At 40.5% G+C, this 27,637-nt stretch overlaps 1 protein-coding gene across 2 annotated transcripts in view; it reads right to left on the reverse strand.

Annotated features, from left to right (window-relative positions):
- SRGAP1 (SLIT-ROBO Rho GTPase activating protein 1) overlaps positions 1–27,637 on the reverse strand; it is a 139,220-nt gene that overhangs the window by 61,354 nt on the left and 50,229 nt on the right. For both annotated transcript variants that reach the window (XM_071423524.1, XM_071423526.1), the window contains exons 2-3: positions 10,181–10,376; positions 7,621–7,783 (exon numbers count right to left, since the gene is read on the reverse strand). In XM_071423524.1, the coding sequence (XP_071279625.1) occupies positions 7,621–7,783; positions 10,181–10,376 (359 nt within the window). The remainder of the gene's footprint in view (positions 1–7,620; positions 7,784–10,180; positions 10,377–27,637) is intronic.

Genomic DNA, 27,637 nt, shown 5'->3' on the forward strand with positions numbered 1-27,637 from the left:
TTAGCAGCAGTTATTATCAAAGCAAATATGTCAAAACAAGATCATTTAATTGGAGTCTCATTGAAATATATTTCTTTGTTAGTTTTCCACAGCAGCTCAATCTGATGAAAATGGTGGCAACTGTGCAAGAGTTGAAGGCATTTGTATCACAGCCTTTGGAAAACAGCTACAGAACAGAGCTACGGGACTTGGCAAACAGCCTGGCTACACTTCTGCTGTGATGCTCAGCATTCTAACATCCATGCTGGAAGCATCAGATTTTTTTTCTGAGAATAAATTGATAATTAGTCTGGCTTCTAAAAACTTCAACAGCATGATAGATAATGGCCTTAGCTATGAGAAGTACTTTGTATTTGTATGGAAGCCAAAGGAAAATCCTCAGGGACAACTCATGTCCAAAGCTGCTAGCGCATACTTGGCCATCACTAAAACACCTGAAGGAATAATGGGCTTCTGAATGAGAATTTGCAGCACAACATCCACGTATGAGGAGAAACTACATCACACAGCCCACCCACTGTGTCTTCCAGGAGGATGAAACAGATACATACAGTAGCTCAAACAGAAAATTTGGGGTGTTTTTTTCTCCTGCTCCTACTATCCTACTTTAACTCTGGGCACTATTTTAAAGCACTCGTCATATCACTTATCAGTATTCACTCCAATCATTAAATGCAAGATGGTTTTACACTGACAAGAAGCTAGGAACATAATTTAAAAAAACACTTCAGTGAAATTCTTGTACTCCCAAGGGCATTAGCTGTAGTAGCTGAGGCACAGTAAGACAGTTGCTCTGAAGCTGAGGTACACAGAATTACTGTGAAACTTTCCTTATTGCTTATACTTTTCAAATATGTATTTTCATGAGGTATGCTTTAGTTCCAAAGTATCTAGAACACAAGGCTTCCTACTTCCATTTCTCTGCAAATATCATATTATTTTCATCTAATAAGAAGGACAAAATTTCATATATGTAATAGTAGAGTTCTTATGAAGAATTGAAAAGGACTGCAGATTTGCAAGCTGCTCTAGAGAAATGACATAAAATCTTTAGGAAAAATTCTGAGCTGCTTTTCATTGCTTTACATTGGTACCCTGCCTTTAAAAGTCAGCAGCACAGCTCTAACACAACTTACACATCTCCTCAAAGCTCCAAGCAGAGGTTACCTGTTTATTCTTGGATAGATGCTTCTATAGTGCTGAACGTGAGTAGTTTTTAAAATTACTTCAGCAGAAAGAAGGGCAAAACATACAAATAAGATGTTTGACATTAAGATGAGAGCATACCCATGTGGGAGGAAACTCTAGTAGAAGTCCAGCTTCAAGCAATTTATCCCTTTCAACTGTTGCTCACAGCCATCTTGAGGCTGATGAGAATCAAACCCTAAATACAGCAACAGCAATTCTAAGTCAGGACGCCTTAACCTGGTAGTGCAGAAGTTTGTTTGAGAAGGTGAGACAGAAACCCCCAAATCAATTTTCTCTTTACCCTTGAGGTTTTACTGTAAGCAAAGTACACACAGTTCATTGAAGGATGGACCCTCCTCTTAATGCAGTCCCACCTTGATGCAAGTAGACACCAGATGAGCTGAGGATTTGGTGAATGAGCACTATTTACTAGGAGCCATTTTTTCCCTTTGCTCCTTTCAAGCTCTGTCCAGCACTGTAATACAAACAGTCCAGGCCTCAGGATTTACTGGCTATCATGCACACATGATCTTTTCCAGGGCAACACAGTGATCAGTGGTAAATTTGAAAGTGAATGGAAGAGATCACAACAGAGAAAGATGCTTTTATAGAAGGACAATAAGTTTTAAAATGGAAAGCAAAATGAGAAGGAGGGAGGTGATCAGCAAAAAGAGTGAAAATTGGGAAGTGACAACCAAGAAATCACAGAGGAGTCATCCCTCCACCACTTCATCTGTGGACTCCAACTGGCAGAGAATGCCTGCAGTGATGGATGACATTTCAAACAATTTCAATTCTGATGAAAGATCTTGTAGGAATTATCCAAAAAAATAAAGAAATTTGGTTAAACTTAGCTGTATAAAAGGGATTTATTTTTCAAGAACCAACACATTTTTCTTTGCCATTTAGGATCAAGAAATGCTGACTTGAGTGGCAAGCAATATGGCTTTTAGTGTGTAATATATGGCATGTTAGAGCACCAGATAAGAAGTAAATTTATTTTCAGTGGTTAATTGCTTTCCTGTTTCTTGTTTATGCTACCTATTCCTTGCAGTACGGTTCAGCACGTGTGAATGGTGTGCTCCTCTAGGAGCCTGTCCACAGGGTACTCAAACAACAGAAAGTAAGATGCAGCACACATTTTTCCAGAGCTAAGCTGATAGCGCTAATCAGGCTATTAACAAACTGACAAACCATCAGTGAAGGTGCTTAGTTATTCCCTGTGCCCCTGAGAAATGCACTAGTATCTATTAACCAAAGGAATGAAGAATATAATAAAAATGTTAAAGCACATGCAAATTCCTGCTAAAAATATTATATATGGTACTAATTTGGTTCAAGACATTAAGAGACAGCAGTGTATTTTTTTCACTTGCTAGCAGCATAGATCATACACATCCAACCGACAAGTAAATGTACCTAAACCCTCCTTTTGGTATGTGCTCAACTTTCAACACATCAGTGCTCCTACTGATGTTATCAAGATTTGTTTTTCTGGATAAAAATCTGAGAAACTTAAAATTTTATTCCACATTAATATTTTTTCATTGAAGTCTGTTAAAATTTTTTCCATACATTTCAGTTAAAGTATAATTTGGCAATCCAGCTTTACTCTTGTTTATTTTAACTGAAATTTAAGAGTCAGTCCAGTTCTTCCTGGAACTCTTTAGTGTCTGTATTTAGCCTACACAACACTACTCAGTAAACATAATTTAAGGAAAATATTCTGTGCCTATTGCTTTTAAATAAGTCTGCTGCTGGTCCCTGTGGAAAGTGAAGTGCAAACCCTTCTTTTATGGAGGTTTCATGAGCTGCGTGACACTAACATAGCCAACTCAGTAAAATTTTTTCCCAGACTTGCCAGTCTATAGCAACAAACAGCTTTGCTATCCTTTTAAACATTTAAATGTTTAAGAAAATGATGCAAAAAAATTATATGCCACAATCTGTGTAACACCAAACGGATTCAGTAGGTAGTCATATTCCTTGTTAATAGCCAGATTAAGGAACTAAAATATTTATTGTGCTTGGTTTCTCCAGCATCTTTTACTGTAAACATTGGAAGACATGTTCATCTTGGCTTATGTAGATTTCTGTCCAAGGAAAATACATGTTTATAAATTATAAATATACAAATCTGCTTAAGGATTTTGCGAGTATGTGTTTATATAGTTGATTATTACTGCTGGGGTAACCAGAATCATTGCATGAAATATTCTGCATAATACTTTTTCCCTTCTGCTTGACATTTCTCCTTATTACTTTATTCTTTAATTGTCCCCATGAGGCCAGCTACCCCATCTGCCTGAAGAAACGCGCAAGTATGCAAGGTTTGAACTCCACTACTTTATTTTTGTAATTTTATGTGCAGCATGAAGGGCAGGCATCAACAGCAATCTTACTGCTTTTATATGCCAGCAACTAAAAAGAAGAGATTAGGTGCCTATCTGAAAGTATGAGGCCTGACATAATGTCTCCCAACAAATGCTACAAAATCTCTGTATTAGATCCTATCTTTGTCTTGCATTTAGTACATTTAAACAGATGCCAGTTCCTGACCCCTGAGAAAAAAGAATGACAAATAGCTCCTGCGAGAACAAAATTAATTAATATCAACATGTTAAGGAGGCCAGACTAGACAGCAAAGCCATATACAATCAGGTACTTGAATACAACACATCCAGTCCCATCAGACCATGTAAGGCAGAACCAATAGGGATCATTTCCCCAAAACAATCCAAATACCCAGACAGACAGATGCATAAATGCACACAAAGGAAAAACAGAATGATGAAGAACAGAAACTGAGACAAGGACAAGGTACAAAGCCTAAGGAACGAGGACACCCTCACCACTACATTTGACCAGATCATCATTGGCTACTGCACACACCTTTTACAGAACAAGGAGAGAAAGGTGCTGCTACAGACTTATGGCTTGTGCTATATCTCACATAGGAGGGGTAACGAAACAATACTCCAATGGAAAGCAGGGCTGGGAAAGGAGGAAATTATTGAATCTTTCTACAGTTCAAGCTGGAGTCAATCTTAAGATACAAATTCAAGCCACACTCCTCTAGAAAATGTTGGGCTCATTTCATGGAAAAGTTTCATTTGAGAACAAACACGCCCACCAGCAAGATGGAAAAAGTCAGTACTGTCTACCATTGAGAAGCAGAATGGGAAGTCCCATCCTCTTGGAAGGAGAAAAGGGAGAAAAAAAGAGGGAGTAGAAAGAGTCAAGATGTTCAGAGTGATTACGACTCTGCTGTTTTATCCCCTTATCTTGCTTGTGGGCAATGGGGCAATCCACCCTGAGACACCTTCCCTTTCTGCAGCAGGAAGACTGAGGTTTCAGAGCAGCACAATGAACATCTGTTCTGATCAGGGGCTTGGTGTGTGTACTTACTCTCCACACTTGGAAATGGAGTAAAGCACCTTGCAGCTACAGGACTGATGGAGAACTAAAACAAGGTAAAAGTAGTGATTTGTAACACCATTAGATTAATAAGCTGTAAGATACCTAACTGAAAGATGTAACCATTGAATACAGAGAAGCTTGACTAGCTGGTATTTGTAAATTATAGAATCACAGAACTGTAGACATTACATGCTCTTGTGTGCAATACTGTGACAGCCAACAGAGTACAGATATTTCCTGCTCTTGACCGTGGACTGCAGTAAGACACTAAGCATGCACTTGTTAGTCTATTTTTAAAATCTTCATATTTCTACTTGTTATTTATATTTATTACTTAGAGAGACAGTACATATTTCACAGAATAGTATGATCAGATTCCAGAATAGAAGTATCTGCAGGACATGGTTTGTCTCTACTTTAATCCAAAATCTGTGAACAATGAACAAATTCCATACGCTTTTACAGGGATATGACACCTATTGAGAGTGATTATACTTTTCTCCGACACTATTTTATTCTAAATACATTTTTTTTCTGAAAGTAATCTGCAGAATCACAGAAATTGACAGAAATTGCTTAAATATGCTATTTGATGTTAAAAAATCTCCAACAAAATCAATGCCATTTTCTTCAGGGAGAATACAATTTTGATGGAGGACACTGTTGGCTGTCACCTTTCTCACTGTAAGTGCACCTTCTCTCTGCCCCTGTGACCTCTTTCCTGCATAGAGAACTGTAGCAGAGTACATGTGTTTTTCATCTGATCTTTTTGTTGCCCAGTAAACATCCATTATGTAGTTCTGTGAGTACCTTAATTTAGACTGCTCATTCACATCTCACACAAATTATCACAGGATCATGGAAGAGTTTGGGCTGGAAGAGCTTCATCATCAGTTCTGCACCTGGGAACTAACAGCAAATAAATCACCAGTACTCTGCAGCAAGCACCATAGCAAGAACTGTGCACAGTACACTGGGGCTCAGTGGAAATACCAACCTTCTGCAACAAGTACTGAGCCTGACAGAATGTCTTAAAAATGTGTGCTCAGAATTGACACTGGTGAACAAGCACTGCCACATTGAGTCCACGTGCCCACAAAGCTCACTTGTACCATACTGAGGTGTTCCTGCCACCCTTCCCCCAACCCCCTAAGTTATGGGACTGGCTCAGATCCCTGCACAGAGCCTTTGCTTAGCTCACTCTGCCCATGCTCCACCTCAGCTATCAGCTGTTTGACATGACACTCCCACACTGAGTGTCAGCTGGCAAACCCTGATGAAAGGTAGCAAAGGGCTGCTCAGGATCTGGGCTCTACTAGTGTCAGCTTCAGGTTATGCATGGCAGAACCACCTCAATTTCCCTGCTTTTCTTTCCCCTTTTATATTCCCAAGTTAGGAATATAAAAGCAAGAGCAGATGCTAGCTCTTCTTCAAGAAGCTGTGCTAGAAAGAGAAAACTTGAAATGTTGCACCTGCACGGGAACAACATGGAGGACAGAGACAAGTTTATCAGGGAGATGGGACAATATGCCTCCTGTTAACACACTGAAAATATTCACGCATTTTCCTCCTTTTGAGAGAGAAGCTGCAGCAATCTCCATTAATAAATTATGAGTGAATATAAAAGGACACACACTTGTCCACTGAAAACTTTAACAATATACCATTTTACAGTCTACCTGGACAAAAGGGAAGATAAAGCAAAATTTCTAGTGCCAAAAAACTGAACTATGCTGAAAGCAAACAGATTTGTCTAATAATGCACACCTATTGAAGAAGACATAAACAAAGGGAAAACTATTCCAGATTTAAAAAAAAAAAATCTACTGGCTTGGAACTCTGAGATATCTGCACATAGACAGTACTGCAGCCCATTCAAATCACTTTTCTCATTATTGGATCAATTTCTATAACTATCTTCCATTTCATTAAATTGAGTGGTCAGTAAATTATAGTTTTACATATCAGACATATTATTTGAACTACCCATTACTGATTGAGAAACTATAAACTTCAACTCTGTCCCTGTTACAGGTTTTAATCCATACCAGGAAGTTCTATTTAAGTTTTTACTTTCATTTCCTCCAAGAACAATCAATGTGGTCCCTAAATGATTCTTCTCCCCACCCCAGTGCTATCTATGGTTGGGTATATGTGAAACCAGGTCCCTGTTTTTTGAAAACATTAACTTGGGTACCGCTGCTATCATTTCATCACACAATTTACGTCTTTTAGCCTTTACTCTTCTTGAACTCTTTTGTATGCTGATTGTCTACCAGCATCCCGCTGTGACTAATATATATGCATTTATAATCTATTTTTCTTTTGAAACATTTGAACAACAATGGCTGCAAACACATGATGTAGATCTTGAGCTAAGGTTGTTTAGAGTGCTTGCTTAGTACATGAGGGATTTACACACCATGCATGTGTTATGAAAATACATAACAGTCGTGGACAAGGACAAACATGTACAGAGACAAGACTTAAAGGCTCTAATAGAAATACTTATCAAAAGTGTATGTTCATATTTAATATTAGGAAGAAAAAGAAACACTTTTAGGAGAATTACAGCATATGCTACCAACTTTATGTCAAGGGACAAAAAAGCAGATTCTTGCTTCGCCTTCAATCTGTTTTGTTCACAATGAAATGATTTAAAAAAATAATTAATTAATACAATGTTACTATTTTGGGAGACGTTAGTGAAAACTGTTTCCTTTCTGCATGGACAGACAAGTGTGCTTTTTAGAGAAGGACAGGCTTTTTCCCCTGCTTTTTGGATATTTGTGATTCAGCTCTTAAGGTCACCAGCATATACAGCAGGATCCCAGGCATTTCAGCACTAAGTACCTGCTTCAAAAGATCAGTCATGAAGAATTTATATGTATGCTAAAACAGATTTGATGCTGTGTGTGCTGAATCTTCTCCTCACATGCTATCTATTAGGACACTTTTGCCTGCCTCATGCACCTTATAAGCCTGGATAGAGAGCTGCAGGAGAGGCATTACCTTCTTGAACATTCTGGTGGAGTCTTCACTTATCTGCATGAATCGCATGATCACATTGTTCAGGTAGATCTCACTCAGTGTTGCATGGTCTTTGCTTTCTCTTCTCACTTGGTTCAGGAGTAAGTACCAGCAATTCACTGGTGACAAGAGGTTCTGGTCTTTCCTGAGGAAGGAGATACACACATGTATAACATATAGAAATGAAAAGGTTATGTTATTAACTGAAACGTCTCACTGACATTTACAGTCGTAACTTGTTACATAGAAATATCTGCATCTGAACAATCTATCCATTCTTGGGATAACTCAGGTTAGGCAAGCCTCAGATGACTTTTAAGACACACTTGAGTCCCATGAGGCATGGATACTCTGCAAGCCATCTTAAAAGTATAAAATATCTTTCCACAAAGCTTAGAGATGGAGTACATGTAAATGTTCAAAATCAATAAAGGTCATTCCTGGAAGAATAACAGTAATTAATTTTTGATATCAGAAATAAACAAGCACTGGAAGCACAACCCAAATTCTTCATGAGAAGAATTGCAGGTGTAGCTGTTTCACTGCAATGGATTTGTATAACTGATGAAGTAGAAGAAAATGTCTCAAGCATCCATATTCTGTGAGCAATGCTCAGAAATTCACAGCATTCATAAATACACTGCTACTGCTAGTCCTAGATGTGTCCAAGACAAAGAGCAGGACTGGACTTTTTCCAGTGATCAATTCTGAATTCCCATGACAGACTGTTTGCAATGCAGGCCCACTCCCAGCTTTACTGTAGCAAAAAGTGAAATAAAAGATGACTTCTCATTTCTTTTACACAAGGCAAAATAAAAATACATGTAGTTCACAACTATTTCACTGACAAAAAAAAAACTTTATATAATTTGTCTTATGATTTTATTGACATTTTAGTATAAAGTTTGCCTTCCAACTAACTGCTCCAGAAACTTGCTGCTCTTTTTTTTTTTTCTCTTTTACAGGGATTCTCCTTTAGTTAAAAGGATAAAGCACATGAGGATCAAACAGGCAGAAGTGGTGATGAATTGAAACTCCTGCAACTCTTGGCAAACTCCTCTAATAATTAGCTCTTCTCATTGTTAGAAATATGGCCTTTAATTCCCATCTAATCATCTACTTTCAGCTCTCACCCTCAGAATCAAAGCAACAATGAATGATTAACAGAGAAGAGTATTTTCTTTTTCATCAGTGCTTTGCTATGAATCAGGAGTTAAGAAAACTTCCTCCATTTGTTTCAGATAGACATCTTAGCAGTGTTACTTCACAGCAAGGGGTTTTATCAGCCAGGTCAGACCACATGAGCACTCCTGAAGGGCCATGCTGATACTACTTGGTCCTCACTGCTTCTGTACGTCCCAAAGCCGACTCCAGAGACCTTCCTGATTGTTCTGGAAGTAATGGTGGGAACAGCTCAGGGGACCAACAACTAAAGCCACTTTTGCTGTAACCTGTTCTCAAAGCAGAGAACAGCAAGAGCAAAGCCAAACGTAGAACTCAAATCATAACTCCCATGCACAGCTGCCAGTCCAGATTTAACTTGTTTAAGAACAAGGAAAGATGTTTTGCAAACATAAGGAAAAGAGATTTTGCCACAAGCAGAATAAAAGCCAGGGCTCTCTGAGAAGTGATGACATATGCACAAGTTGGATATTTCAGAGAATCATTGAGTCGCTAAAACAAATTTTAAGAAATATATGTTAATGCTCTTTGAACTCTTCAAGCTCTAATTGATTAACCTTTCCTTTGCCAGATTTATTTGGAAAAGACGTTTGTCCTGAAACAACAGTTTTATTTGTGTATCTCTAGCACAGCACTGAGTGAACAGTGGGAAAATTATTTTTTAGTTATACAAACAAAAATACTGTTCTAAATCCCTAAGCATAACAGAGCCAGACACATGCATCCATTAATCAGCTCAAGTCAGGAAAATAACCACGTAAGACTATGTCAGCAAGTGATGCAAATGAAGGATTTCAGAAAACCTACTGCATGTTACAAAACTCTGCCATTAAAAGGATACATTAAATTGTAAACAACACGTAACGTTCACATCATCTTTATTCCCAGGAATCAGAGAGGTGAAGATGCAGCAAAGTTCACATGCAACAATAAATCAAAATAGTTTTATTTCTTAATGTCATTCTTGGCCAAAATTGTCTTTTTTGTTGCTGTTGTAATGTTGACTGACCTTCATGCAGATGCTTCAAAATCCTACCAACTCCACTAGAAATGAGCACACAGATTTTCAAGCTTTTGGAGCTCTGCATCTCTTCTACATACTGGCTCTATTTTGGGTAGTTTAAAATCCATATGGTAGGTTAGGGATAGTATTTGTGCAACTTAACTTTTAAGAAATTGAAACTACTTGTCAGAAGCTGCCATGAGTAACTGCATAGAGCCACATCAACACTGGTATTTAGGCATGCTTCAACTGCAATGAGAACTGCTATGCTGCTAAGCAGGGCTGGAAATTTTGAACAGGCCTTTGAACCAGCAACAGGTACAACATGGGGGTGATGGGCAAGCAGATTTCTCTTACTTGTACTGCTGATGATCCTTTGTACTCCTGGTTTTTGCCATGAACCTCTCTGCCAGTTTTTCCAGGTTTCGGGAATACTCCATCTCTATTTCCGACTTCTTGCGGAAGAAATCCTGCAGATCCTGAAGAAGCTGCACTCTCATCTCAGTCTGCTGCTCCAGGCATTTCTGTTGCTCAACGAGTTGAGCTCGGATCTCTAATGAAACAAACAAAACTCAGGTCAGTGGAAGTAAATTAATTGAGTGTTACCAACCAAAATTACAAACGCTCCAGTGTACTTCATCCTCACAGCTACAGCTGGATTTGAGGTCTGTGGTGGGACACAACAGTGGCAGCTCTCACTTCTGCCACCACATGCTTCATCCCTCCATGTGCTGTCTGTCTTACAACCAGCTGGGGCTCAGGTGAGTCTCCACCTTCCTCTCCCATCCCTTTTCTGGCCACTGGCACTAGCACAACATTCCACTTGGAGTGATCTCCTTGCAGAAGGTGGTACTGCCCTGAAGAATGGCTGGATAAACAAGCAGCCTTTGGGCCAGGATCAGCCTGCTGACTGTCAGGTGTTCTATCTCCATGTACACCATGGAAACAACCTTGTGATAAACCCTGGAGGCACTATCCATTGTAATTGTGCACAGGTGAGTTTCCGTGTCTGCCCTATCTCTGCCAGGGAAGGAACCGGTGTACTATACATGCATCCAACAATGTTTTACAGTAAATATAGAGGAAAACATGTACCTATACTTAGAGACAACTATTTGAAAATTTGCACCTCTGCACAAGGTTCCAGAGACTATAGTATAATTTTTAGTATTTAAAAAAAATCGTTTTAGAAGAATCTCAGTTTAGAAGAGAGTAGATGCTCACAGTTCTCTTCTAGAGCAATAAGGAAAAGCCTCCAGATAACCTACCACTTTTTGCCATATGCAAAATTACTATGTAATAAGGTTTTTATTTTAGAGATTTCTGGGGTTTTTGATTTTCTTTTATTTTGGTTGGTGATTTTTTAGCTGACCAGTTAAATACATTCTGAGAACATTTAGTCTAAAAAGATCCCTCTGGTTCTTTAGAGTTCATTACACGTTTGTCAGCTGCCCAGGCACAGTGTACTCCAATACTGTGGAGTAGAATAAGTAGTAAACACTTCCTGACAATAATATATGTGTATATTTTTTACACAGTTTAATGCTATAATAAGGATTTATCAACAGCAAAACACCCGAAAGTGATGTCCATGTAAATGCAAAATTGTGAAATTTTACTTGATTCTTAATGACATAACCATGCTGTGGGCAAAAAGATCCTGGAAATCTTCAAAGCCCGCAGCATAGTTTCAAATAGAAGAGCATTCTAAAAGTCATACTAACATCACATGCAACTGCAAACCACTAAGCACTAATAACATCACAAAATATTATCTGATGCAACTAGGATCTAATGCATCCTTACTGATCTTAGAACAGGTATGAAGGCAGAGATGCACTCTGCTAGGATTCAAATGTGTATACTGAAATAAGGTAGTACGAGCAGAGAAAACTGTTAACCACTATATTTGCTGGAGGAGGGAGATACTGCAGTATTTTCTTCCAGATCTCCTGTGAGCTACCAGCTGCTGTGTTAATCATTAATGAGACCATCCATTTTTATAGTCTGGGAGGTGAACCAAAAAATTCACGGTTTGGTTTTCACTTCATTTCAAATCAGTTTGTTGGAAAAGAAACCGTGCCTCCAGCAAGGATGAGCCACTGTAATACAACACTGTATCAATGACATTCATGTACACAGAGGAGAAAATCACATCGGAGCTGGAAGGATAACAACAGAAACAGATGCTCAAGACCGCTTTTGTAGGTTTCTACTACTGTAAATATTGCAGTCATGGAAAAATCCTGTGTATGGGGTACTGGCTGTACAGATCCACTGGTCAGAAGCAGCAGTTTTGTTTATAAGCTGGAGTTTTCACTAAATCCAGATCCATGTACATGGTCACTATACTTCAGCCACCTCCCTTTCCCACTCAAGATTTTCTAGCAGCTACTTTGAAAGCAGCATTTTGTACAGAGCAACTATGTTCTGATTATTTTGTAGGTCAGTGTACCTTGCTGCTATAATTCTTCTTTTTTAGGCAGGCTTTTACCATAGCAACAAGAATGAGAAAGATTTTAGAAACAGGAATATATGAATAGAAATACAAGAAACAATGAACAAGGGACAACTGATAAAATATGAGAAACTGCCTTAGCTTTTTAATGCTGTCTGGATTTCCAGTGGACAATAGTGGCTTCCTTCAAACTTGCATTTTAGGAAACAAAATTGAAGCATGATCTATGAAAGCTGATGGAGATGTACAAGCTCTGAGTAAGGCTGTTAAAATTAGGGGCTCAGGGGGCTGCAGCTTTATGAAGGGAAGATTTCTAATTTCTGGTTATTTGAATCTCAGCAAAGAGAAAGAACATGTCGATTCCAAAAGGCTAAGCCTGTGGCCTCCTGCTGGAGGAGAAAAAGGGGAGATGTACATCCCACTCATGCTAGCTGACCACAGTCAGTCCAGAAGTGACTTCAACAGCAGTTCTCTCCATTTTTTATCTTTTCTTTTATTAATAACATGTGTAATGCCATACTGGCAGGCTGAGGAGATGGCAATGAATAAGAAATCAGATCAGAAAATGTTGTGACTTCCATTTTCTGATGAGAGTGGTGGATTAAAAAAAAAGCAAGCAACCAACAAACCAAACAACAATAAACCCCCAGAACAAGTACTGGAAAAATAGGCAGGCAGCCTGAGTGGCTGTGTGTGACAAAATCACAACTGTCCAGGTACTATTATTAACTATAATAGACTACCCATTACCTACTGCTACAGAAAAATGCACCAAGGCAATGCTATTTTCTTTAACCAGTTTATATGTGTGATTTCCCTAAGGCTATAAAGAGTGGCATGGAAAATTGCTGCATTGTATTCAAAGAAATAAAATCAGTATAGTCCAAACTCCATAGATACAAAGACAGGTGTAGCAAGTAAGAGAAGGGTGCCTGTCTTTACTCTTATTTTGCTGGCATGTTTAAATTAAAAGTTGAATTGGTACCAGTTGTAATGGGCAATGCTCTTCTGCTCTGCTGAGTGGCTGATGTCAAATTGCCAGGCTATTTTGTGCCAGGAAAAGACCAGTTTAAACCCTGGATGAGTTAGCACCTTCTCCTTCTTTCTCTTGGCAGCTTTGAGTCAATGCTTACTGGCTTTCTGGCCAGGGGCAGGCTCAAAAGGAATCCCATCCATTTATACTGCAGCTTGAACAGACTGAGATTACATCAACTGGGGAAAAAAATTAAATCCACCTACACTTTGTCCAAGATTTGCACAATCAAAGTGAGGAAACAGTTAATGTGATGGCAATTAAATCAATAAACTGAATAAAGTCTTATTTCTAAAGATTTTTATGCTAAAATTTATTTTGGTTATGCCCTCACAGACACCCTCCACTACAATTACTGCATTAAGTATAAAATTAGATTTTGTTCATGCCAATTTTTGTTTATGCCAATTTTGAAAATATAGCTCTAACGTTTCAACAAATCTTTATTTCCTTGACAAGTGGACAGATCTGTGCATCATGAAAAGTAAAAAGAGATAAGATATATAGTTGCTTTGAAAGTTAAGTCAGAGCAGATGAAGCTGAATTACTGATATCACCCAAATCATAATCAGAAATAACTCATCAAGGTTACCTCTTTGCACACAGTACAGTATTACAAATAGTGACTTACATAGCACTGCTGTAATACCCTGTACTACCCTGGAGAACACGCATGGAACCAGTGACAGGCCAGTGCCCCCACTGAAGAAACCTGTGAAGTTACACTACAACGTGACACAATCATAATGCTGGCTACACACCAGCATGGAACTAAGTCCTTCACCTTCACTTCCACACACAAAAGCACCAGACTCCATCAAACATCCCCAAAAAGTCAAATGAAACCCCCTCCTGACTTCATAGGTCACAACATGTAAACACATGGTATTAACCAAATTAACCCACAGACAGACCAACACTGCTGCCCTGCTACAGAACTCCCCACTGCAATGCCCACCTCCATCCCTGCCCTGAGGTACTGCAGTGCTCCAGCCATGCTGCACCAGGCTGTGCCCAGCCTTTTAGACCTTGGAGACCTTTCAGACCACCACAAACTCTCTTACCAACTCTCAAGCAAAGCAACTCTAAAGAATGCTTCATGGTGCTACCAACACACCTGCCTCAAGATGCTTTCCTGCCTGAGCCACTCCAAGAGCTAATGCAGCCTGCCACTCTTAGCTCCCATTTAACTTTTGTGCTTGCAGGGCAGCCCTGGCATGGGCTGTGGTGTTTGCTGAAAGCTCTGGAAAATGCCACAGAGCAGGACATGTCTCCCCAGTCACCCCGCCTGGCTGCACTGCAAGCCTCCCACCTGCTGCCTCACCCTGCCTGGCAAGGAGCTATATTTAAGTCATGATTACAATTCACAAACTATGCAGACATATTAATCCAGTGGTATTACTGGATAATCATACCAACAGCCTTGGGGCCTCACCCTTCAAAAGATCACAAAAGCAAGTAACTCAAGAGAACTCTGAGAGTACTGAGGCTCTCACAAGACACAGTTATGTTTGCAGGTTTTATCTGAGTAACCAGACAAAGCTGCATCACTTCTCATTTTTCTCCAAATGTGTCCTTCACAAAAAAATAAATAAAAGAAAAAAAAAGAAAAAGAAAAAAGAATTGCTTTTAAATGTCTCAAAAATGTCTCATGCACTAAAACCTATACATGGTATTTTAGACTTTGCATTTCTAAAACCATTACACTTAGTCTTTTTTTTTTCCCCAGTGAGCTATCAACACACATATCCTTCATTGTCATGCCAATGATATCCAGATCATATTTCACAGGCAAAGATTCAGACCTTAAATTCAGCCTAGATATCATCTGGCGACCAACATGCATTTGTAATTAAGCAGCTATTGCAGCATTAATCATCTTGCAGTTCCTCCTTGAAGACACTTGAGTCTTATATGCCTCTCATTGTGCCCTAGTTATTTAGCATGAAGAATTGCTGATGTCTACCCCTGCTGCTAGAAGCTGGGGTGCTGCATGAGGGGACTAATCATTTCAGTTTCATTCGAGCCTCTGCCTTTGTAAGGACTTGGTTTTGGCTTCTTTGTCAAGATGAGTGGAGCTTTGGTCCAGCTGCATGCAGCTGGCCAACATCTGCAGTTTAGGTTTTGCTTGAGCAAAGTGCTTATCTCCAGCCCACTGAGGATGCTGCCAGCAGAGAAATTGCAGCAGGAATCACTGAGAGGGGCCTGGAGGTGTCCCTGTGCACATCTAGTACTCCTTAATGCCATGTCCCATCAGTGCTCCCACAGTTCCCAGGGACATTACTGTTCCTCTCAACAGATAAGATAAAGATGGCGAGAGGTAACACATCCATGGTAGGTGCTCAGACCCAGCTGATATTACTGGTCTCTGAGATACACAGCCTAAAGATGCTAGTGCTGTAAAGTTTTTATTTCTCAGAGACTTGGCTGGAAAGCTATTTGAGTGTTTCTATGACAAATGGCGAGGGAAGCTCTGCGGTCAGCAGGGAGTCTGGCTCACACTCTCTCCCAAGTCCTTGTTGCCATTTTCTTTGACCACAAGCAGGAAAATCCACTTCAAAAGCCAGGAAATTCCACCAGACTGACAGCTAATGAGAGATGCTGGGGCAAAAATCTCGGAGGCTGATGCAGAAATGCCTTTAAATAGATCATGAGCCTGTACCACAACATTAACCTTCTATGACAGACTAGGGGAGATCACTTCCCTGTGTTCAGCATGTAAGAAGTGTGGCTGCAGAGACAGTGATGACCTTGAGCTTCCATAGGCAGGGTTTTTGTGGACTTTGTTCTACCCTGACCCCATCAATTTCACTTAGTACATTGAGCATACAGCTTTATACATGTTGCCACTTGAAGTATGACCTCTGCCGTGCACACCCCAGCATTAAACTTACTGTTTGACTTTGTGCTATTTTCCAGAGAATTCATTTCAGATTTTTTGTTTCTGTGGGGATTTTGGGGGATGTGCTTGAGGTTGCCTATAACAGATCATGTCTTCAGGCTGTAGTGTAGAACTGGATGGGGACAGAGAATCACTTCAATCACTTCTGCTATCTGAAGGGCTGTACAAAGAATGAGCAATCTGAAGCCCCTGTTGACATCTGTCAACCTCTTTAAAAACTGTAAACTACATTCATTCAAGCACTTTGGCATGCTTAAAGATAAAAACCAATCCTCATGCAGCCATTAGGAGGAAAGCTGGTGTAGAAGCCATTTGCAGGATGCAGACAAATTTTTATGGGTCACTTCACTTGTCCTGCTCAAACAAAGGGAGCAGAGAAACAATGAATCCTCTCCTTGAAGCTGCAAATTTCATTTCTATACATTCAAGCAAATACAGTCTACTGCAGTCACAGACTGGGCAACAACATGTGCTAATGCAGAATCCTGTAACTGGGGGATCCCAGTGGACAGGATTCAAAAAGGGCAGCTGTATTAGGGCACCTTCCAGATCCTTTTGAAATGAGAAGACATGTCTGGAAGAGCCAACAAAATCTCTAGATGTAGAAGAAGAAGCTTTTCTTCTTGTTGTTCTTGGACTAGCGCCCTCCTGCTATTCACAGCCACAGCTGCTGGTCACTTGGCTGCCTACCGTCCCAGTCTAAATGGAAGGCAGTGTGCCAGCTCATGACTTGGCAGGACACTTGTGCCACAATGCTGCTGCCAAGTGACCATGAATTTAAGCAGGCAGTCTGCCTGCACCACATTTTGAGTGCCACTGCTTTTGTGGCAACTGCTCCTTTGCACGCATAACTAAGTGCTGGCACTATGTCCACCCAAACCTTGAGCCTGGCATACTTTGTCCTTGTAGTCACAGGATCTGGGACTGAGGACAAAAAATTCTGTCCCTCAGTGGAGAAGAAACTTTATTTTGCTCAATAGTAAAAGCTCAGCTCATCTCAAAACACTGCCAACCAGAAGAGTAGAGAGCAAAGGGCAAGATGCCTCCTCTGCGTCAACAGTCTGATTCAAGGTCTTTCACCAGAGTGACCAGCCCTGAGAGAGCAGATACTCTCCCAAAATCCAGCTGCCCTACCTCTAGATGAGCAAATCAGTTCTGCTAAGAAAGATGGAGACAGTGAGAGAGGAAAAAAGAGTCCATGCAACTGTCTGCCAAGCAGACAGGTGATCATAAAGTAGGTGTCTAAAAACCCATTTAGAGCATCTAAACTGTTAAGATCTATGGGAAAACTTATTCTGAAGCTTCTTAAGAGCTTCAATCATCCTTTTTTTGTGCTTGTTAAAGATACCATCAGCCTTTCCCTGCAGTCTTAAATTCTGGGCATGTGAGAAAATGAAAAAGAAATCAGTATGCCCAAATCTTTCTTATCTTCTCACCAATGACGTATCTGCTTACAGAACAGAAAGAGGATTCATGGGTCTTCTCAGAAACATTCTTTGCACAATGTCTGGGAGGCCTGATTGGCATTAGCACTCCATGAGACAAAAAATCCACACAAACCAGGGGGTCCAGTAGGAGAGAAAACCCAGTTTGTCACAACACAAGCAGTACTGAAAACTTTATACTCTTCATTAGCTTCCTTACTTGTAAACTGGGTGAAATCAGGTTGAATTCCTGCCTCAGCTGCTACAAGGCTGAGGATGGAGCTGCCTCTGAAAAGTGCAGCAGTATCTACTCTGCAACAGACACTGCATCACTTGTCCACCAACACTACCCTGAAATAACTCCAGTCTTAGTATTAGCACATATCCTTTACCTCCAGAGAATCATAAACCTCCCGACCATACAGATTTGAGTACAGATTGCATCCAGACCAGCACCATTTCATTTTGTTACGTTCTACTTATTTGTCACAATAAAACCCTTCCTTCTTAGTATCTTGGACGGAGAGCTGACAAGTGAAAACATCTGAAGGCTTCTTCTAGAAATGAAATGTTGAGAGAAGTACCTTTTCTTGACAAAAAATTTAATTAATCTGAGCCTCTGGCAGGTGGCACAGCTCTTAAAATGAGAGTTATGCTGGTAGAAGTGCAGGTCAGGAACTCCTGAGCAGCCGGATAAGAAAGCATGAAATCTGCACATCAATCAGATACAGCATCTCCTGTACACTGGTAACTATCACTGTGATAAGACTTAGAAATTAATAACTAGAGAAAATTCCCTCCCTACATCCTGTGAAAATGACTCTCCATGCACAGCACATCTTTAGGAGGTCAATAAAACATTTTTAGGATGACACACACCCTGCTGCATGTCATAAATAAGAGCATGCATTTGACCCAGCCATGACTTTCAGTGACAGCTCTTTAAGTCCCAAGGTGAAGTAACAGTGTAGTTAAGCACAGAAAGGAAATGGTAATCTGTGCTGTGTGCCAGCATTTTACCCACATCACTTTTCAGTACAACCAGTCAAACATGCAGTAAAATACTTTCACTATTGCTCATTTAGCTTTGATACATTTAACTCCAACCCCCCAACTCAATACATTGAGCGCCTTTGTGTTTTTCTTCTAAAATAAATATGTACTTTTTTTTTCTGCAACAGATCCATGATACTCCTTCAGTGAGACAAACAGCTATGCCACTGAGATACCTCCAACACTGGTTTTAAAACTTTATGTACATATCCCATGCTAACTACTCACTGAGTACATCCCTGTAGTTACTGAAGGCCCTGTGTGCCCCAGCCAACCAAGTGGGGAAAGACACTGTCTTGGGCAACATGCCAGAGCTGCAGAGCCTGCCTTGGATGCTGGCACACTTCTGGGCAGAGCATCAGCCCCTGCCCATGAGCACCGTGCTCTCGAGCAGCACAGAGCAGGGACAGCCCTGCACTGCCGAGGATCAGTGGGGCATCAGAGCTCCTCACTCACCCACCCAGTGCTGAGTGAAGGATGGCATCCACCACCCAGCCAAACTTTGAATGCAATTCTATCACCGTGCTTCAGGCTTCTTGGACAGATTTAACTGTAAAAGTGCAAGTCTGGCTCAAGAGAATGTCTGTCAGTCCAGATGGACCTGGATCTGCATAATTTTTTAGTAGAGACTTGGCCTAAGTCTGCAAAACCAAAGCCCCAGTGAGGGATTACTGGTGCTCTGAGCATGACTATGATACTACCCAAAAGTAAATTTCAGCGTCTTGTCTCATTTTCACATAGCAAATAATACTGAATTTGACTCAGTAGAGGATTTAAGAAACAGGATATAATGTTTTGGGGGGACAAAAAAGTTCTGTATGACAAACTCTGAACAGAAAATTCATATTTTTACTAATTAAACAAAAGAATAACCCCAATCATGATGGAATGACATATTCTATCTGTGGGAGTACTAATAAATGTAAATAGATAATCACCATGCTGGTTGATTATAACTATTATACAAGTAGAAGTAAGAGACAGGTATTTTTATATGTCACCTAACAAGATTAGATAAATTCTGCCATCCTTCAAATACATTTGTCTGTGTACTGCTCTGATTTGGTAGAAGGTGTAATGCCTAAGTGAGAAGATAAAATGCCTACCTCAAAGGATGATTTTGAACCCAATTACTCAAAGCCTCAAATTCCACTAACAGCAGCTGGGAAAAAACAAATCCTTCAGTGTCACAGAGCAGATTCTTTCTGCTACAGGGGAGTATAAATTGGATTGTGGACCACATTTAATTAACTTTATCTTCAATTGTTACAGTAGCAGGAGAAGAAAGCCCCCCCCCACCAGAGGTTCCTGCTAATGGGAATAGAAAAAAATATCCCATGAGACTGTAGGTAACTGTTGCTTACTCACTCAACAGTAAAATGAAGAATAGTATCTGCTAGTAAATGAACTCTGGGCTAAAATAATTTGCATATTTCAAGGTCCCCTGGAAACAGTCTTCAATCTATCAGAAGTTTAAAAAAAAAGAAAAATATAACTCAGATTTTTTTAATGAGAGGAAATATCAGAATGAACAAAACTTAAAGCTGATGATTTGTAGAACCCAGTATCTGCATTGATTCACTGTTTTGTGTATTCTGTAAATGTTCCTCTCCAACAGATATATGGGTGATTAGGGTTTCCAGCAGGGCTTTGATGACTGCTGAATGGAAGCTAAGACACCAAAAACAGCTGTAGGAAACAGATGTGCCACTTAGGGCACCTTCACTGAATGGCCAAGGGATTAATGCTTCATGTGCTTAGTTCAGAATTCCTTTATAAAAAAAGGCTATAAAATCCCTATTATTACCTATGTTTTTAGCCTATCTCCATTTGGAAATAGACATTCTGGTAGCAAAAGCTGCATTGGAGTGAGTAAAGGAGAAGAACTGCAATGGGCAGGGCAATAGCTGTAGCTCCTAGGCCCTTTCCCTGGTTAAACTGAAGTTGAATCTTGATGTTTTGTAAGCATAAAGTTCCAGCTCTGAGAAGCACATCAGCAGTTACAGCACCTGGATGGCAAAGTGGTAACCTGTGAAAATAGTTATTCTTTATTCTGGGAAAAAACACTGTTTGGTAATTCACGGAAGGCCATGCACAACTTAGTGAAGAAATGAAAGATGTGAAATCTACAATGCCCAAAAATCTCCATCCTGTAAGAGGATCATCATCCAACCATTAGCAAAATACTAGGGGAATTTTTTGGAAATAATAAACACAATAAACACGGATACCAACTGGGAAAAAAGCAAGGGTAGTTGGAAGGACAAACCAGACATGCCAGCAAGCAATATGAATCTCACAGGCTTCTGACAATTTGCCAAAGGAGGCATTCTCCTGGCTTACGTTTCCTTAATCAGGAATACTCTGAATACTCCAGATACTGGTTTTACAACGGTGCTATATTTCCAAATGTTTACTTTAGGGCCACACTTTTTTTTTTTTTTTTTTTAAACCAAAGATGAGTTTGAGTCAGTCAGGAGCACTGGGAAAATAATTGAAACAGAAGGATAAAGTAAAGACCAAAAAGTCAAAGTGTGGGAGTGCACACCTACTAGGCCAGATGAACCCAGGACTGCAATGGCCAAACTGCTGACAAGAATCTGTCCCCTTTGCCTGAAAGTGGTTGCTGTGACCAAAAAGCTGGAGAACATCTCCTGGAAAGGGCAGGGGGAGCAGAGAGAGATGCCAGTGTGTTCTAGGCAAGCAAATTGCTACTTCTGCCTAAATTACTGAAGTTCTCATCAGAAATATTTATAGAACAAAGACAGGTAGAGAGATAAGGAGAAACCAGGTCAGTTCCTGGAAAAGAAAACTCCACTGGCAAGCCACTGGAGTTACTTAAGCTTATCAACAGATAGTGGATAACTTAAACCCAGCTGACCTCCAGTTTCAAGTTACCTGCAATCCTTCGCCTCAAGTTACCTGCAATCCTTTGCCTCAAATTATTCTATTCCTGTTCCATTTAAAATTTATCAAAAAACCTTAAAGAACACAAAAATACAGATAAACCAGTTGAAAAGCATTTATTTTTTCCAGTTTCTGCAAAATGTGCATTTTCACTGCAACTTCCTTTCTGCACCTAATCTGTCAAAGTACAGCGACAGTGCTTACTGAAGCATCAGTCCTGTCCTCTCTGCCTGGATAGGGATTTTCATCTTAGTGCTCATCTACTGCTTTGTCACTTTGCTGATAATCTGTCATAACCTTGACATGTAAAAACCACAAAGAAAAGAAGACTACCTTTGCATGAAGTTCAAGTTGTCCCAGTTGACTCAGTCTAAAACTGCAGATTACTCATGTCCAAGCTGGGCATTATCTAACAGACCTCATCTGTGGCTTCTCTATAGAACAACGATCTTGTGGTTTACAGAAACTTTTAGGTTATGAGGAACAAGAATAAGATAGTCAAAAAGAATAAGATAGCAGCTGTGAAAGGGGTCTGAGCAACATTTACTTTTGTCTACTTTGAAGAAAAAAACCAGAACTCTTTACCTAGAATGGAAAGCAAAGACAGCAAGTGCTCAGTATTTAAGCATTCTGCAAGCTAAGCCTTTCTGATGCACTGTTGCAGGTAATGGTTCTTCCCCTGTCCATAAAACCCAGTTTCACTGCAAATTAGCATTGGCTTTAACCAGTGAGGTCAAAAATTGAGAAAATAAAGAACTTCAGGCATGAAGAAAGGCTTGTCAGAAGACTCAACAGAACTGTAACACCCAGATGAATCCAGCTAGCCTCAGCAGGAATCCCCTCCTCCAACTTCCCAAAAAAATGAATTTGCTTGGAGAGCAAACAGGCCTTAAACAATGCCCAAAACTGTGAATCATGTAGAAACTGCTTGCAAATATAGAAATCTACCAAGGTGTTACAACTAGACTTACTTTTCTCCCCTAAAGCTCTATATACAAAATTACTTTAGAGACAGGAATAGGCAAAAGCCTCCCTTGGTCTGGAAGACCACTGGACATGGTATCCAGCCAGGCTGCTGAGCTCAGCCTCCTTCTCCCAAGGAAAAAGCAAACTTTTCCTACTTTCCATAGAGAGATAGTCCCCTAGCCATACAGGTAATATGGCACTCTCTAAGGAAAGATTCAGGTCAGAAAAGCCAATAGCCTGAACAGAAAAAGCTGGTTGTAAGCCACCTTCCTAGGAAAAAGTTTTCCAGCAGACCTACAGGCAGTTCATACTCAAGCTAAACAAGCTGCTTGAGCTCCTCAGAGTGGGTGGAAAAGCCACTCAGAATTAGTGTAGTCTCTGATGGAAGCAATGTGATTAGATGGTAACTGAAGACCTACCTCGTGTTCTTTGAGTAAGAAGCACATCTGCAACATTTTAACTCTGCTGAATAATTAGTTGTTTCTTGAATCATCACTAAGGCTAGACATAAAAACCACACTTTGATAGAAGTGCACCAGAGTTTGGTTTCAGGCTAGGACACTTAGAACTCTCAAAGAAGATCCTTCCTCTCAAAGCACGTCCTCATTGCCATCCTGTATCAAGGGCATCACTCAGTTTGACCTGCCCCCACCCCTCAGGTGTTTTGTTGGGATCACCAAGCTGGAGATCCTGCCCCTCCCAAGCACTTTGTGCAGGAAGTACAATTGCACTGCTGCACATTCACCCACGTTTGGCAAGAAAAGGAAAGATACTTTCAAAGGATATCTTTACCCACAAGGATGCAAGCACTCTGAAGGCAGAGATGATTTAAAATAAAAAAATCAAAACAAATCAGGAAAGCCCTTAAGCACTCTGATTTAACAAAGGAGAACAAACATATTCCAATTCTAAAACACCTAATGATTTTAATTAAAAGCTTCCCTCTTCTGCAAAGTTTCAGTCTTTTAATTTATAAAAAGCTTGTAATTAAGATGTAAACAGAAGTTCCAAACCTTGCAATTTCCTGTGCTAAGGAAATTCTGATTCTTTTTCTTAATATGTCAGTAGTCCGTTTGATTTAGACAGAAATTTTATCATTTAGATCTCCAAGCAAAAACATCTAAACAACTGCTGCCAAAGGAAATTTAAGGCAAGAAATAAAAGCTTTCAGTGACGTAACAACAGTGGATCCAGGAGAATAAGCAGCCTTGTAGAGACTGCATCTGGCAGGGGAATACTTGACAAGACTGTCAGCATTCTCCTGAGCGCCAGACTTCTTCCAATTTGCACCTTCAGACCTATGCATTTGTTCCCTGAGATGTAATAAGAAAAAGTGCTGTCCTTGTTCCTTGTGTTGCCACACAGTGCACACTCCATCACCTCAGTGCAGTGAAAAGTCTCAAGACACTCAGTCTTATTAGAAGCCTGCACTCATTAGCTATGCAAGAGAACACACTGTCTGGCCAGTCACTGCTCCTTATGCCAAATACACCTGCCTCTGATCTGGGCTGGATTCACCACCACCTGCATCCTTCCTATGGATCCCTCTGTGCATGGCTGACTTCAGGATGGGGCCCCACGCAAATGAATCCAAAATTAGTAACTTGGTAACAGTTTCAGGTCTCCTTTCGAGAGTGGGTTTTTGGACGCCTTGACTGTATTCCCACTGCCCTATACGGACATCCTGAAAAATGCTGCTGTAGCTCAAGAGCCTCCACTGATGTTCTCTGAATGCAGGGAGGGAGGGATAGCAAGAACCCTAATTGTTTGGGGGTAAAACAAAATACTTCCAGTATCTTTTTATACAGGCACCAGACAGCCATGTACAACACTGGTTTGAGGATGCTCCTCTTTATTTACCAGGATGTTTTACTTTGCAGGCATATGTTCCCTCTGTATTCCCCATATGTTTTTGGGGTTTAAAAAAAAATAAATTGGAGGAGCAGAATCATTTGCTCCATTGCAGGCAGCTTACACAGCAAACATTTGGATGAGCATCAGAGGACAGAAGAATCTGCTTTGATGAATAAATGAGATTTTGAACTAAAAGACTGAAAAACACAGAACAAGATTTTGTAACATTAATGACATTACTTATTAAAGACTACAGACAATCATCATAATACAGATGTACTACTTCAGAACATATATAGCAAGGGCCAGATCAGCTCAGAAAACTGTACCTTTTCTGCATAAAAATACTGAATGTTGCACTGTCTTCAATACGAGACATCCACTGTTAAGGTCTGGTCTAGACAGCCATTTACAGCTCCCAACAGCAGCAGTATTGATCAAATGAATGGATGCACAGCCATGCCCATTCTTGTGCAGCATAGAATGGTGACCTTTCTATCATACATGACCATCTAAATCTCAAACCTCTGCTTGACAAATGCTGCACATAGAGGAACAATGTGGGTTCTGTGTGGCATTAAGTATCCCATGCCATATCTAAGGCAGGAAAGAGAGGAGCTGCCTGGGTGAGGATGAAGACAGTACAAACATAACACCTGGGAAATAGAGATTTTATTCTCAGTTTCTGCTAAATTCTCGTGTGATCTGAGAAAATGCTTTACCTTCTTCTGTGGCAGAGTGCAATAAGGCCCTGTACCTTATTCACCACAAATGTTTTTGTACCACAATTTTTTAAAGCTTCCTTAGAAGAGAAAAAGAGCAAAGAAGTGGGTGGCTTGAAGTGTTTTAGTAAGCAGCATTCCAGTAAGTTTGATTGTTACACAGGACATAAAGTACTTTTTTTAGAAAGCACTTTTAAATGAAGAGCTCAATATGAAGCTGTCTAAGAGTGGTTGCTGAGAATAAAAGCATAACCTTCCAGTTTGACAGGACTGTATTTGGCTGTGGTTTCTCTATCATGGGCCACTTCTCACTGCCTAAAACCCAGCTAATCTCAAGACAACAGCAGGGACGCAAACCCAAGCTCTGACATTCAGATAAAGTAATGAAGGGAGAGAATGAGTGCACCTTTCTGTTCTGGAAGCAAGACCTATGTGGTTCTTTGAGGAAAAAGGAAATCCAGCAGAACAAAAATGCAACAGGCATTCTATTTACTCCAGGCACTATCAAAATTAGAATTGCTATTATTATTATAGCAAATTTGGTGTTATGAGAGAGAAGAAACCTTACTGCCTATCTCTGCACTTGCTGTTTAACAGTCTCCATCTGACTGCCCTTTGCACACTGCAGAGGTGCAACTTAAGCTGACCTAAGCTGGATTGAGAGCAGCGCATCTGTGCTAACATGTGTTATGCGTGCTTAGGGTGTTGATCTCACTAAAAATTAACAAGGTAAAAAAGATTATCCCTCAGATCAGCTCTCACTGCAACTACACCACTGCCACCACTACTTGCAAACCAGAAGAGTCATGGGACCTGAAGTGCAGAAGGACCGAAGCTTTGGCTGATCTCTCTTAGCTGATTAACTGTGGGCTGTTAAAGAAATATATGGGCCCACCTTCCCTCCTCTCCCTGTTTGCTCATCCCCTCCTCAGATAAGATACATGAGGCTGCATGCTGCATAATCTGTCAGACCAAAGCCTGAATCCAACCAGAAAAAAAAAAAAATCAGGTGAGGGAACTGCAGGTAAGGATTGTTTTTCATCCACGCAGGTTCCCTTGTAGTAGGGTTACATTATCACTCTGGCCTAAGAGAGTTCATCTTCCACCCTGCTTCTCTTTCAGCCACTGGTTCAGAGCAGCAGCCAAGTACCTTGCACTCTGGTCTGCCCCCTGGGAGAGCTGCTACTCTCTCCATTGCTGACAGAGGGAAACCAGAGAAACCACCCCCTTGCCAAAAGGGTGCGATGACTCCAAACCATTAGTTTCTGTATAATCTATTTTTCACCCTCAAACACAGCTAGCACCTCACACAGGAACCAGCAGCCCCCCATACCAGGAATCAGGGAGAGGCAGAAAGAACAACTGCACTGAGGTGCCACGGCGTATAAACGAAAATTCACCTAAGTTAGTCAGATATGAAGTCACACATGAAAGGAAAAAAAGAGTAAGAAAAGTCCTCTTTGCCCTGCATGATACACTGTCACCTGATTATGTGCTGAGCCATTTCTCACAGTGCTAGGCACAGTTGCTGTCTTATCTGTCAGCTGTGCATTAGACATCCTGGTGAATTACTTGCAAGGATACATTTCCCTGGATGTGACACTCTGATGCCTTGGCAAGAGTAATGGCACCAAATGCCAAGGGTTTGCTGTCTTTCAGTCCAAATCCTACAGCACACGGGCAATTTCTATTACTGTCAGCCATAAAGTACAGTGGATATTGTCAAGCACTTGAGCAAAAATGCATGTGTAAAGCATTAACAAGAAGGATGATACAGCTTCCTTCTTGATAAATGACTCTCTTGCCTAAAGCCTGCAGTAGGAACAACCACACATTTCACCATATTTCCTGTGGAAGAATTTCCTTTTGGTTTTGCGGATCAGACCGTCATTTAACACATGCACCTCACTATTGGATTTGCAGTGGTGTAGAGCAGCAATCCACAGGGTTCTATGCCTCTGGAAGGCAAGCACTCATGTTAAGTGACTAAGGAGTACCCAGTTCAGGAACTGAATATTCCTCATGCCATGAAATAAATCCTCCTGCAGGGAATTCAGAGCAGCTACAACTCCCAGAGTGAATATCTCGTCCATCATCTTTGTGCAGGTTGCCAGTCCTGAGGGTCCTGGGACACCTGTGACAAGGGACAGATCAGCCAGTGCTGAGAGGACAAGGGAATGTGAAGCAATTGAATAATGGAGAAAGCTGAGGAGGAAACTGTCTGTCATATAATTGCTTCTTCAGGTGTGCATTGAGCCTGAGGCATGGAGGTGTCAGGATGTTATTCAGTGTGAGGAAAAGAAAATACTTTATCCTGGTTATTTTTATTGGAGAGGGAGAAAAGACTCCCATGACATGAGTGGGCTCTCTGAAACAGCTCGTCCCAGGGAGGTAGGACATCGATCCGTAGCCTTGCTCGGGGCTTCTCCCTCTAGTGAAAGGTTGGATACAACATTAGCCCATGCATCGATGTGTGAAATGGATGGATTTGTCAA

This window comes from Agelaius tricolor, unplaced genomic scaffold (genome assembly GCF_023055355.1).
Source record: "Agelaius tricolor isolate 1412-34295 unplaced genomic scaffold, bAgeTri1.0.p SCAF_3, whole genome shotgun sequence".
NCBI lineage: Eukaryota > Metazoa > Chordata > Aves > Passeriformes > Icteridae > Agelaius > Agelaius tricolor.